Source organism: Phycodurus eques, chromosome 12 (genome assembly GCF_024500275.1).
Source record: "Phycodurus eques isolate BA_2022a chromosome 12, UOR_Pequ_1.1, whole genome shotgun sequence".
Lineage (NCBI taxonomy): Eukaryota > Metazoa > Chordata > Actinopteri > Syngnathiformes > Syngnathidae > Phycodurus > Phycodurus eques.
The window spans coordinates 9,983,769-9,998,819 of record NC_084536.1 but is presented as its reverse complement, the minus strand read 5'-3'; the positions used below and the strand labels follow the sequence as shown (position 1 = coordinate 9,998,819).

Here is a 15,051-nt window from a genome sequence, read left to right as displayed (position 1 = left end):
CTGCTACGACAGTAAAACACAGGATAATTTTAATGGCTTGTGAAGGTGATCTTACCAAAGTCATGGCATTTTCTCAATGCATGTCCAGTACATGTGCCAATGTAAAAAAGATGGCGATAAAGTCAATATTTCAATTCAACTTGATATGAGAATATGACCAAAAATATAATGAGTGCTGAAGATAAAAGATAATTCCCTCACTGGAATTATCAAACACTTACACCAAAGTATTACCTTGAGCCTGTCAGTAATTGTAATGCAAAACAAATGCTTTCCATCAATAGCTATTCCATCTTTGTAAATGTAACTATTATGCTTTAAGCAGATATGCTAGGGGACAAGGGAGAAGAAGAAAGATGGATGGAGGGTTTGGCAACTGCTTTGTGAGTGAATTAGCTAGAAAGTGATGGAAGGTATACAACGGATGCAAAAAAAAATAAGTATGTGGGAGTGCAATCAATATCCCAATAAATCTTGCCAGCTGGCAGATATTCCAGATGCCGTGCACACAGCACTCTATCTGCCATTAAACAACATGATGCGCTTTGAGGCTTTCTCTCTAGTCATTAACAAGAAAATATATTGTCTTGGCAAATGATTAGGCTGCCACCCAAGAAGCCAATTTGAACCACAAACTCCATAAACAGTAACATGTCCTTCATTGTGCAGAATCTTTAAAAAACACTTCAGGCAGCATGAAGCTGACATTCATTAAACAAACTTTCTGCTCAGCTTAAGAAAGAAACTACACGATAATCACTGAAATGATCCCCCGTTACCCCCCTGTATTTTACCTTGTGAATTTTAATTTGTTTCTTCAAAACAGAAAAGAGAGAAACACAGAGTTTGTTCAACATTATGAATGATATAAATAAATTATAACTACAACTTGCTTGATGAAACATACTTCTAAAGCGGAGTAAACAGAAACCGATAATTGGGCCGAATTTGAGCATTTTCAAAGTTAGCAAACTCCTTATAATTGAATGCCTCTAAAAGATCATCCTGAGCGAATTAGCAACTTTCAAGCAAATTTCTTCTTGACAGATACCTTTATCACCTGTTTTGATTTTTAATTGGTTGTACATTGCAAAAACTAAAACTTCAAACCAATGAATCCTCTGTTAAGAATGTATTTTCCCCCCTCTCTGATCTGTTTGGGGTAACAGTGGGGCTGACAATTGTAAATAACAAAGCTGTTCAATAGTAATGATCATAACGCTGTGATTTTGACGTGATGCATAACGATAGCCAATCTGCCATGTGCGGAACATCATGTGACCAACCTAGACCAAAGGTTAGCAGACCTCCTGTGTATGCTGCGATAACTAGCCAAAAAAGGGGTTGATGACATAGTTTGAATCCAAACTTGCAAAAATGTTGTTTTCTTTATGGCTGGTGTTTTTGGACAAAACATTTCTATATCATTTATAAAAATATAATATGCTATATGTAAACACAAACGCCTAAACATCAGCCTAAACATCAGATATCGTCATCTTTAGTAGCTCGAGAACCGAACTTTATCATGAGACACTACAGTAGACGCTCCATTCAATGTTACCTTGAGATCGCTCCCATTCAGCCGCATCCTGTTGATCTTCCTCCCACTGGGCCGGGTTGAGTCAACCCAATAGATGAATTCCTTTTTGTAGTCAAAGTCTATGTGGATGATGTTGTTAAGGCCCTGGGAATCACACAAAATGACTAGTATCGACTCACGTCATGTTTGCATTTGACTGACGTTATCGAACAGCGGCAACATTATCAAAAACATCAATTTCCACATTGTGTTTTTGCCAAAGCATACAATTCATCATTTCTAGGTTTTGGTGCAAAAATATGTACTGTATATACTTGACATACTGTTTAAGCATACACAATTTAATAAGGAGAGAAACAGTATAACCAGAAGATAAATTACCGGTATTAGAAAATCTTCTACAAAAAACAAACTATCTTTCTCTTTTGATGTTAATACGATTAAAGGGACAAAGAATGAAAAATTTACAGATTTACATTGTGCCGCAAAGACACTGAGTTTCATAAAATGGTTTTGTAGACGTCAGAATGAAGACTTCTGCTGCTACCATCGTGAGTTACATCATTAATAAAGCCTGTTCCAGAAGCAGCCATGCAAGCCCAAGCCATGACATTACCTCCGCCATGCTTCACAGATGAGCTTGTGTGTTTTGGATCGTAAGCAGATCCTTTCTATGGTCTTTCCATCACTTTGGTAGAGATTAATCTTGGCCTCATCAATCCATAAAACTTTGTTCCAAAACCTTTGTGGCTCATGTCTGTACTAATGAGTGGTTTGCATCTTGTGGTATGGCCTGTATATTTCTTCTCTTGAAGTCTTCTCTGAGGATTGGATTGTGATACCTTCACCCCTGCCCTGTGGAGGTTGGCAGTGATCTCGCTGACTGTTGTCTTTGGGTGTTTCTTCACAGCTATCACAATGTTCTGTCATCAACTGCTGCTGATACCTTTGGCCGACCCGTTCGATGTCTGTTGCTCAGTACACCAGTAGTTTCTTTCTTTTTCAGGACATTCCAAATTATTGTATTGGCTATGCCCAATGTTTGTGCAATAGCTCTGATCAATTTTCCCTCTTCTCTCAGGTTCAAAATGGTTTGATTTTCTCCCATAGACAGTTCTCTGGTCTTCATATTTGCTGAACAACAGATGCAGTTTTCACAGGTGAGAACCCAAAGCCAAAAACAAGCACTATCGAATGTTTAAGCAATCAATCTGAAAGGCAACACATGAGCAACTAGAAACACCCATCAGTCACATTCCAATACTTTTGCTCACTTGAAAAGTGGGTGGTTTCAAACAAAAGGTGCTCTGTTGTTGAACACATCTAGATGTAAATACCATGAAATAAAAGCTGGAATTATTAACTTTTTTCTCATATTCATCATTTATCTGAAACCCAAATGTCTTCAGTATACAAGAAAAACAAAGGAATTGACCTTGCCAGTACTTTTGGAGGGGACTGTATATTCGGCTATGCAAAATTGTCCTAAATCAGTTGAAAAAACATGGACAACTTACTTTTTTTTTCTCCCCGTAACCTAGTGTAATATGTCTCCTTGAAGCATTTTATGATGTTACATTTAATGATGGGTGCTTGAATGTTGAGTCCAATCAATGCAGCAGTGTTTAGTCTTTTGCCTCTATCCTGCTCACAAGACCTCATTGTCACTCAGACACACAGTCACTCACAAAACACATGCCCCCACCCTTCTGTCTCACTCCGAGGCTGCCTTGAAAAAGTGTCAGATAATCATGCAGGGAAAATGAGACATCTTCATCAGATCATCAACACCTTCTCAGACTGCCACCAAAGTGCCCCTTGGGAGCGTCGCACTACTCCAAACATCAGCTTTTGAGATGAAATCAGCATGCACCTTTTATTATCACGCTCAGATCGATGTTTTTGGTGTCCCTGTGGAGGGTATAGAAACCTTACAGCTCCAAAATTAATGACGAGCTTGCCATCAAGCAGAGCATTCCAAAAAGATTCAAATTTTTTACATACCTAAACAGTAGGACTTGTTGACTACCTGTTCTATATATGAATTATGTGTATCTTTTAAAATTATGTGTTAGTCCTGTTAGAAGACCAAAGGTTTGCTAATAGTGTTAAATATTCCTGTATTTGGACATCCCCACACATGGTGATTTAGAAAATATTAAAAGTACATTAGGTTTCTAGTAATTACTTTGGTGGCATAAGTTTTTTTTGTGTTCCATTTCAATCGATACAAGTATGAGTATTCATTCGCTGATACCGATCACGAGTATTTATACCACTGGTACATTTGATACATAAAATTTCAATTAACACATTGCCAGATAATTGTGAACAAAGACATTTCTTTCTTTCTTTATGATGCAGATGATGATTCGTCGATGAAAAGCACCGTACTGTACCGCCAACTACTGACGAGGACGACTTACACTATGATTTTTTTGCCTTAGTTATCGGTGGCTGGTATCGGCATGCCTTTAAATTTGGCCGCTATCGCCCCTATACCGATACCTGGTATCGGTACTTTCCCATCCCCAGATTTTAGTAAATTAGGCCCATAATCTCTGTGTCAAGATATCACTGCAACAATACTTCCTTGCCACCAATAACTTCTTTCTTATTAGCCAGGGCTATAGCACCATCCCGTAGCATCTTATGGTTTTAAAAAAAGAGCACAAAAATACACAAAAAGAGTTTTCACTGAATAGCTGAGGATTGATTCCAGTGAAAAAAAACGCAAATAGCAAACTGAGAATAGGCGGGGCTTTGAGGACTGGGCAAAGATTACAAGGCCAAAAAGTTAATGTTCCTTACCTGTTTCAAGATTGTATAATTCGAGCCATCTACACTCAGTTTACGAATCTCATGGTGGTCGGCCATGATAAGAAAAGGCTCTTCAGCTGAAATGAGGGACAGGGGTCTTTTGACTCTTGAATTTTGATTATAGAAGAAAAATAAAAACAAACAAAAACTCAGCTAACCTGATGCAGCCTTGCAAACATTAGAGTTGCGCTCCAGGGCTTCATAACCATCCACACACAAGCATTTGTAGGAGCCGTAGGTGTTGATGCAGCGCTGGCTACAGGGGAGGATCGTGGAGCATTCATCAACATCCACACATGTCCTCCCATCATCCTTCAAGTGGAAACCGGGCCAGCATTTACACTGATGGCAGAAGTACAATTAGAACAAAAGAGATACAGTACATTTGAGAGTGATAAGATACAGGCATAACATTGTTTCACGATTACGGTGACACAGACACAACACAGATGAATGTAACATGTTGCAGGGAATGGAGACAGCTAAGAATAACTTAAAAGTGCTTGTATCGGCTGCTGTGGATACACGATAAGGCCTTTTCTTTCGGTCTACTGCTGAGAGCACAAATGTTTCAGATAAAGGGTCTGCATTGATGTGCTCCCTGTCCAGTTCTGACACTGTCACCACAGGAAAGAGAACTTTTATTGCGCTTTCAGCTTCTTTTCAGAGACGGCAAACCACATCTTGGGCATCTAGGAGTGGAGGAGGAGCCAAATCCAGGGATGAAGGCACAAACATACACAGTCTGACAACAGTGATGGCCAAGGCTCCAGTGGATTTGGCCTTGACCCGGATTCAACCCTGACATCACACACCAAGAACAGGCAATGAGCGCAATACGTTGTTGGCATATCATTTAACCATCCTTGCAAGATTCAAGGTTATTCAAAAAGTCAATGTATGCATGCTCCTCCAGATTTTATCTGTTCAATGATGGGCCAGCTCAAGATGGATTTAGTATCAGCTGTGACACATTCATGTCCACGATGTACATTATGTATACGATCCACATGTAGCATAGATCAATTTTACACTTGAAACTATGTGAGTCCCAGGATACACGCGTCTGGAAACAATGAGTCCCAGGCCTGGAACAATGAGTTCTTGCAACTTATCACCACGGAATACAGATACAGAAATCTTCTGGTATATCACGCTTCTTGCTTCACTGTCCTGCTTTATTGCAGCTTTTTACTACAGTTGTTAATCTACTTTTTACACTGTACAATATTTTTGTGTTATCCATTGCTTGCGCTCTCAATATATGAAATGTGTTTAGTTTTTTAATTTATTTTTTTTAGGGCGATATACTTTCCCAAAAACTTTTATGATAAACAATAGTGTTGTTGATGATTTTTTATGCCAATAATATGGTGATATTAGAGCATAATAATTAAAGTACACTGTTTAATAACAATTAACTCAAAGAATATATTGAAAACTGGCATTGTAATGTAGTACAATAAATAAAAACATTTTAGATACATACAAATATAGAAATAAAACACTCAGGCTCTTTTCACAAAAATTGTACTGAACAAATATTAAACAGGCAGCACGGTGCAGACTGGTTAGCACATCTGCCTCACAGTTCTGAAGACCCGGGTTCAAATCCGGCCTCGCCTGTGTGGAGTTTGCATGTTCTCCCCGTGCCAGCGTGGGTTTTGTCCGGGTACTCTGGTTTCCGTCCAAATCCCCAAAACCATGTATGGTAGGTTAATTGAAAACTCAAAATTTCCCATAGGTGTGTATGTGAGTGCGAATGGTTGTTTGTTTACATGTGCCCTGCGATTGGCTGGTGACCAGTTCAGGGTGTACCCCGTCTCTCGCCGAAGATAGCTGGGATAGGCTCGAGCACGCCCGCGACCCTAGTGAGGATAAGCATTACCGAAGATTAATTAATGAATGAAATATTAGCGGCACGGTGGACGACTGGTTAGAGCGTCAGCCTCACAGTTCTGAGGACCGGGGTTCAATCCTCGGCCCCGCCTGTGGGGCGTTTGCATGTTCTCCCCGTGCCTGCGTGGGGAGAACATAGGCTCCAGCACGCCCGCGACCCTAGTGGGGAGAAGCGGCTCAGAAAATGAATGGATGGATGAAATATTAAACATTTGGCAGAGAGGTATAAACGGTCATTAATGCCTTAACAGACAATATATTGCTAATCAAATTTACAGTTGGTTAAGAAAAAGTATAGCACAAAAAGTAGCTCAAGGCAACCTGTTTTTATTCAGGATTTTTACTACTCTTCAAAAGTCTGCAGCCTTTCTTTAAACGCTGCTTTGTCAATATGCCAAATGGCTGCATCTCTTACTATAGTGATCACGCTATACTGTATATAATGTGAGCGTATGTGCACCATATACGTTGTCACGTTTGTATTTGAATTGTTGGACAAAGGGTTCTGTAATTGCAAGCAAACAGGAAATGGGAAAATGTACCACTGTGTTTTTAGTTCCCAGCTGAAGAAATTGGGCGGGATGTCACTTTGAGGTTTTGTGTTCTTTGTTGCAACTTCATACAAATTCAACATATCAGCTCATTGGTGTGAGCAGGATGGCCGCGTTCATCTGGTTTGAATCCAAAATGTTTCCACATCGTCGCTGTGGTGTTAGACAGTGGAACTAATTAAATTTCTGCCGCTCAACTTTCTAAAACTGTGCAGCTACTGGCTCACCGTCAGAAAACCTAGCTTTGAGGACCATTACTACGCTAGTGCCTGCATTTGAAAAGTACGCATATGCGCGAGCACACACACAGGCACACGTACGGCCAATCTGAGGGAGGGTGGGAGAGCTCCCGTTAAGCCCTTCACTATCGCTGATTGGTTTAGAGACCAGATGGTTTTTTTTGTGTCTGCTTTCAAGTTGCATTTCTTCCTCAAATGGCTGGGCGTAAAGGTGGACCCGCGCTCTCTTTTTTTAAGCAGCACCATTCCAAAGTATGTGACTAAATTAGTCGCACTCTCAAGCTCTGTCTTGTAAAAAAAATACACTGGATTTCCAGCACCACGCCGGAATATTTAAATTCATAGCATTGCATCCTGGGACGCAGATTCATCTTAGTTTATGCGCCACTGCCCATTTTTCTGCGTCTCAGAGGCGGGTCGCATATCAAACGAGATTCCTGCTGGAGTACATTGAGTAGATGTTCCACCGGAAGCTTAGAACTTGATGTCAGTAAACACAGTTTAACGGCTAAAAATACTACAGTATAACAGAAGTCTCACTGTGTGAATGAATCCTGACAGCAAAGCCTTCAACCCTTTTACTCTTCAACAAAAGAAATGCTGAATACATCAACACGATGCAGTATTGGGGCCATTTATCATTGGAGTCAATGAACAAAGTTGGATTATTTTTCTCGGTCTAAACACGATGGAGCAATGATTTCATGGCACAGTTGGAAGATATAAGAATTTACTAAGAATCTGTTCAGATTGCGCTGAGTCATCCTTTTTTTTTTCTCCATCCTTATTAGTCTGACAGCCCCTAGGCCCTAGGGGGTCATACATACAGTATTTCGTGATATCTGGAGGTTACTACGATATACTATAATGGGTATAGGAGCCCTATCATCCTAAATTCCTTTCCCCAAACAAATTCACTGAGAAATTGGGGAGTTACCTCTTAGGGCTGGACGGTTAATAGAATTTTAATGGTGGTTTCAATTTTGGCTTCAGATGATGATAAAAACATGATAATTGAAGAAAAACGATTAATGTACTGCGCAGCTTGGTGTGTATGGATGTATCTATGGATCAGTAATATGAGGATCAATCGATGAAAAACATGGCAGAAAGGCCAGACCGGGCCTACCAGAAATATAGCCTTTGGTTAAGAAAAAAGGTAGGACAACTTCATTCATCTGGAGACAATTTGGCTTCAAATTGTTGGATATCCAGCTAAATTAAATTGTTTGCCAAGTTTTTTACGCTGGCGTGTCTGTGCACCACAAGGCAAAGCAACCAATGCATCTAATCATTTGTTTTTAAGTTGAGTCATCGATGACCGAGTGATAAAGAAGAAAAGGCCCCAAAAGAGTGCAAGTTTATCAACTTCAGACAGCACTACCACAACACGGTCCTCCATACTCTTAATGGCACTTCATATACCACCAGCTCCAGGAGACACCATGGGTTTTAGACAGCACATCTGAGGTGGGGTGCAAATGCCGGCGCATGCTGATTTTTGAGCAAGCGCAAGGCTCGCTGAGCGTGTTTGCCAATTTGTCAGACCAGTCTAAGCCAAGTTAGGCATTCCGGCGCAATGAGGATGTGTTCTTGGAAATGCAGAGTGACAATTTGGTGGCAGAAAGTTAATCTAAATTTCCGTGCCTGCTCAGACCATGTCTAAATACTGGTGCAAGGTGGACCGCTGGTCTAATATGATTTTGGTCAATTTGATTGGGGCACAGGTAGACAGATATTGAGCTCTACGGTCATATATAAGTCGGCAGCAGTTATCACCAGCTCCCTCTGTATTTAATAAGGGTAACCCTCTCACATTGCCTGCTGCCACACCGGCCAAGAGCAGTGACAATGTTCCACTCACGCACAGATAGGTGCAATTATGCATCATCCTCGTCTGCACAGAGCTGTTACCTTCGAGACTGTCATTGTGACATATTTAAAGGGAATGAAAGGAGCTGCTTTGATTGGTAGCACATGAATTCGGCTATAAACACACCCACAGTCCCATTGTGCCGCCCACTGGTCGGATTTAAGCCGTTCATGAAAACAGCAGCCCAATGGACGGAGGCTGTGACATTTGTGCTAGCTAAGGACATCTTTAAAGTTGAGTTTTGGTAGTTCAGTAAATACTAACATTTTTAAAATGAGTGAATAATTGTGTTTAATATTCGTGATTTCAACATCAATCAACATATTTGCTATTATTATTTTTGCCATAATTGTACAGCCCTATTACTGTAATTTCTTGTGTATAATGCGCACCCATGTATATATAATACGCACCCCCAAAATTGACCTCAAAATTCTGGAAAACCTTTCTACCTATGCATAATGCATTTTTACAATGCATAATTTTGCTTCTACCGATATAATCAAAACGAAGTATTATCTGTATTTTGCTAGTTTCTTCAAAGAATTATTCTGAATACTTCCTTTTTTTATTTACTTGCTCTTATTTTCAAATTCACAGCCCTACCTTTATTTAGTAAATTAGAAAACACAGTTGTGGTCATATGTTTGATTAGTCGGGCAGAATTTGTAAGATGGGTACAATTCTTTAAAGAAAACATGAAGGACCAGGTGAAACATCCATCCATTCATCCATTTTCTGAGCCGCTTCTCCTCACTAGGGTCGCGGGGGTGCTGAAGCCTATCCCAGCTATCATCGGGCAGGAGGCGAGGTACGTCCTGAACTGGTTCCCAGCCAATCGCAGGGCACATACAAACAAACAACCATTCGCACTCACATTCACACCTACGGGCAATTTAGAGTTGTCAATTAACCTACAGGCGAAACACATTTATTTTATTTTAATGGAATTCAAATTAAACAGTCAAGCATTTCAGAAAAGCATTATCATTAAACAAAACATAACCATGAATAAATTAATGATCATTGTTCTTCAGTCATATTTTTTAAAAAGATATTTCACAAATTCTGCCAGGTTATGTCAATTTATGTGCACAACTGTACCTATATGCAATCATATGTACTCCTGTCATAATGGAATGAAAGTGTAGGCTGCATCTTTTTCATAACCACTAGGTGGATGTGGCATATTAGAATGAAAGTGTGCAGCTTTCTCATAACCTCTAGGTGACAGTGGCATTTTGGAATGAACGTGTACAGCTTTTTCATAACCTCTAGATGGCGGCATACAGTTATAATATATGAAAGTTTTTTTCCATTTTCCCCTATACCTATGTTTAAAACGCATTATTGACTTTTGACAATTTTGGGGGGGGGAAATGCGTATTGTACACGAGAAATTGTGGTATATATGGAGGAACCTATGGTTTAACTTTGTTTAATCACAGCAGACACAACAGACAGCGGGAGATTTTGAAGGAAAGTCTGGGTGTACCCTGCCTCTTGCCCAAGGTCAGATGGGATAGGATTCAACTCCTCATGACCTCGGACAGGATGAGCTTTATGGATGATGGAAGGATGGATAAATGGAATACGAACAGTCCACTGAGCACTTACCTTGTATCCAACAGGAAGATCCTGGCAGTCCTGTGTGCACCTGCTTACACGTCGATTCAAGCACTCATTCAAATTGCAATTCCTCTCATCTGACTGGTCGCCGCAGTCATCTCTACCGTCACACAGATTGCCCTCAGAAATACAGCGTCCATTGGAGCACATGAAGAAGGAGCCATTGCATAAACTTCCTGAAAAGAGTGAGACATGGCTGTATCTACAAAAAAAAAATCCTTGAGAAAAGTCAGCAGGGGTGTTTTTGTCCTGACATAGGACCTTGACTTTTTAATTCTAGTCAGACGCTCTGTTGGTCCTAGCGGCTTTTGTTCCTTTCAGATGTCCTCATCATATTGCCGGATGCATACTGTGCTTCCGGTAACTCTGTTAAAAAGGTTCCAGCTGAGAGTCAAACAGCAGTTTTACCTGCGGCCAGACATTTGAGGTTCAGAGGCAGTTCATCCGAGTGGTCGGGACAGTCTGCGTAGCCATCACACTCCCACTGTGCACTGAGAAGACAGCGGCCATCCCCACAGCGAAACTCTCCTGATGCACATGAGCGATAGACTGGAGAAAGATGGACAGACACATTTTCTGCAAGCGGCATTGAGACCTAACAGTGACAAGTCAGTTTAACAAGCAACTCAATTCAACAATATAAAACTGCGAAAGGCACGGAAGAGAAGAAAATGATGTTTCAGGTACTTGTAATCTACTTGAATATTCATTTTGCTGAAGACTTAAATTTTATTCCCTACATTTGTTAACACATATTGGTAGTATCTACTCGTTACTATTTCAGAAGAGGCGCGTTACTTTCTCAACCTACATAATAACTGGATGTAAAAAAAAGATGTAAACACAGAGCGATACAGTCAACAATAGTTGAGATCTTGATCGACTGATGGATTGTGATCTTGGATCGTAAAATTAGAGAAAAAACAGGGACAGCAATGTCATGGAGGACTGTGAGCCTGGGAGCATTCGCGACAAAGGCTGATTTGGAAAATAAATATATTTCTTTTCCATTGCCTTATTTAAGAGAATTGTTTGATCTTGTCGGCAACAAGAATGGTTCGTGGCAAATGTCTAAATAAACACCAGATTCTAGTGTTAAAAAAAAAAAATCTCCCTTTTAATCTGAAAAAAACACATAAGGTATATTTTTTTCATTTGTCATTAGCATTTTATATTACTCAGTTCATAACATTAGCAGAGCTTGATGTTTTGGTAGCATTAAAGTCAAGCCAATGCTACCTGACTCTTAAACAACATATGCAACACAATGTAACAATTATTATTATTTTTTTCCTTCTTAGTATGAAGTACGAACACTGTTAAATGTTAATAGATTAATAAGCGAGGGAAACTAAATTCTTAAAGTGTAAATTCTTTTCCGTTCTGTTATAAAAAAAAAATACTATATGTAATTGACAGTCAAAATTCATTTTTACTTTTGTATTTACCGTAGTTTTTCATGTATAATGCACACCCATGTATAATACGCACCCCCAAAGTTGACCTCAAAATTCTGGAAAACCCTTCAACCTATGTATAATGCATTTTTACAATGCATTATATTGCTTCTACCCATATGATCAAAACATGAAGTATTATCTGTATTTTGTTAGTTTTTTCAAAGAATTATTCTGAAGTTAAGCACTTTATTTGACCACGTAATACTTTATTTGTATTTATGCGCTCTGATTTTGAAATTCACAGCCCTACTTTTATTTAGTAAATAAGAAAACGCACAGTTATGCTCATATGTTTGATTACCCAGGCAGAATTTGGAAGATCGTTACAATTCTTTCACGAAAACATGAAGGGCCAGGCAAAACATATTTAATTTTATTTTGACGGGATTAAAATTAAACTGTGAAGCATTTCAGAAAAGCATTATCATTAAACAAAACATAACCATAAAGAAATTAATGATGGTTGTTGTTCAGTCATCAATCGTAAATTGTACATATATGCAGTCATATGTACCATTTTCATATTAGAATGACAAATGAAACTGTAGGCTACACCTTTTTCATATCCTCTAGGTGGCGGTGGCATACTAGAATGAAAGTGTACAACTTTTTCATAACCTCTAGGTGGCGGGTGCATATTGGAATGAAAGTGTACAGCTTTTTCATACTCTCGAGATGGCGGCATACATTTATAAAATGTGAGGTTTTTTTTTTTTCATTTTCCACTAGAGACTGATGAGGTGTCAATCATTCTCATCTACTCACGGGTACACAAATACCAGGCACCCCCTGCGGCCTCATGCTATTAGCTGTTACCCGTTATGTTCGGCTTGAGGAGGTTTCCTGAAACTATTGGGGAATATCCAACTCCGGTTAGCAACAAAAGCTAAAAAGGTCGGCTTGTTTAGACAGTGAGGCGACATTCAAATTTACCACTAAATCATTGCAGTGTGTCTCCAGTGTGGCTTTTCGTCAATATATTTCAAGTACAAACACAATGTTTCATCAGTAATAAATCAAAGCTCCATCAGACAATTCCCATTTGATAAAATGCAATATATCCATAAACAAATTACATTACAGAGAAGTGCATATTTTTAAATATTTTTTGCAATAAGTTCACAAGTAAAAGAAACTCATTAAATTTAAATCAGCTGACATCTGTGAAAATATCTTATTAGAGAATGTCCATTTTATTTAATCAGCAATAATTCTCAGTGTAAATTTAATGCTTTATATAGATTGTTCCAAGCAGGTGCTTCAGTGTTTGTTACTTGCACCAAGCACGATGAATCATATGGGCTTAATTTTGCTAATAATTTTTGTATTGTCATTCCCAGCCTCGAGCTGTCATTAGGATATCCTATTAAAAATCATAATGAAAGAGAACAAGTAGAGTGCATGCAAATGAGGTCATTATCATAAATGGCAGATGAATATTGAGAGCAAAAGGGCACACAACACATGGACTTGCCACATTCCACAGACTCGTCGGATCCATCTCCGCAGTCATCATCGTGGTCACAGACGAATCGCTGGGGGATGCAGGCTTTGTTGTGGCAGTGAAAGGAGCTGTCATCGCACGTGTTGTTGGGTGCTAAAATGCATGAGAACAAGTAGGCCGGGGTGCCATTTTTAAATGCAGTATGTTAAGAGAACTAGTGTTGTAAACAGAATAATTATCTACTGGTGTCTTTGTCGTCATAATTATTTAATGGAGCCTTTACATCAAGGTTCAAATGACCAACATGCAGATGGTCTACATAGACATTTGCCATTTGGGATTTTTGTGAGAATGCTGAGTGAGGATTCATAGCAATGTAAATCAGCTGCAAAATGACTAAGTGCTAAATATTTAAAGGCTGCTGGGTGGCATCTTTATTGCCGCTTCTCAATGGATTCAAACTCAAAGAACAAAATGCGCACCTCGGGAGGGTGAGAAATTATTTTTCTCTAGTCAATAATAGGTTCCAATATAGTGGGCTTTTTACAAAAAGATCAAGGGAAAGATAATGGACCAAAAATTAATAGTGCAACATTGTATTGCTGGACTACTCACAAAGCTTCCATTCAGATCAATCGAAAGTCACTATGCAGCTAACTGCCACGAGGCGAAGGTAGCGGAGAATTGTTCAACAAGCATTACAGTACTACTGGGTTCTTTGACATTTCAAGCAAATGACCAGAAAAACAATGTAAAAAGCTACATTATACATACGACTGCCAATACTCAGCAACGGTGCTTTATATTACTACCCACATGCAAAACAACCTTTTATCTGTAACTTTCCTTTGACTGGGACCGAACACCTTCTTTTGAGACCACTGTTAATAGTGTTTAAGGAAACAATACCCAATGTTTGTATCTTCAAGCTGTTTATACAAAATGCTAGGTGATATAAACTGTTGCCGTGACCAGGTCAATGTGTAGGACTACAAGGTTGAGTTTACCACAGCCAGCTGCAGAAAGTTCATCACTCCCATCAGGGCAGTCTCTTTCACCATCACAGAGCCAGCGTTTTGGAACACAAGCATACGAGCCTGGGCAGCTGAACAACCCTGGAGCACATGTCACTGAGCCTGAGAAAAATAAAAAAAATAAAAATAAATAAAATAAAAAAAGAAAAACCTTGACTATTTTAAAAGCTGAGCATTTGCCAGTTCAGGCAATCCTCGTTCTATGATGACATTGTGTTCCTGTGACAGCGACCTTTGTAGAATCTGTAAGTAAATTGGAAAGTGCCAAAAGCATATGCTAACATAGCAGTAAAGTTACAATTGTAGTAAATATCTGTATGAAAAACATTTCTAGACGATGAATTTTATACAGTCAAATGAAAAATGCAAAGTATAGTACTTTACATAAATTTGTATTAAGTAGAATCAAACAATATTCAAGAATCCCCATTTCATTCATGGTCAGAAATCGAGCAAGGAATGAACCTGGAAAAGTGAAATTGAAAAGTAGTTCTGCTTGTAATTAATATGTCTTCAGTAAAATGGTACAACTGATCAAGCTGTACGAGGTAAAGTTAGA

The 15,051-nt window shown here is 39.1% G+C and overlaps 1 protein-coding gene across 8 annotated transcripts in view; it reads right to left on the bottom strand.

Annotated features, from left to right (window-relative positions):
* The window catches only part of lrp1bb (low density lipoprotein receptor-related protein 1Bb), a 341,490-nt gene that overhangs the window by 57,341 nt on the left and 269,098 nt on the right, over positions 1–15,051 (bottom strand). For all 8 annotated transcript variants that reach the window (XM_061691330.1, XM_061691337.1, XM_061691332.1 and 5 more), the window contains 7 exons: positions 14,466–14,594; positions 13,489–13,611; positions 10,963–11,103; positions 10,543–10,730; positions 4,522–4,705; positions 4,355–4,440; positions 1,565–1,687 (listed from right to left, as the gene is read on the bottom strand). In XM_061691330.1, the coding sequence (XP_061547314.1) occupies positions 1,565–1,687; positions 4,355–4,440; positions 4,522–4,705; positions 10,543–10,730; positions 10,963–11,103; positions 13,489–13,611; positions 14,466–14,594 (974 nt within the window). The remainder of the gene's footprint in view (positions 1–1,564; positions 1,688–4,354; positions 4,441–4,521; positions 4,706–10,542; positions 10,731–10,962; positions 11,104–13,488; positions 13,612–14,465; positions 14,595–15,051) is intronic.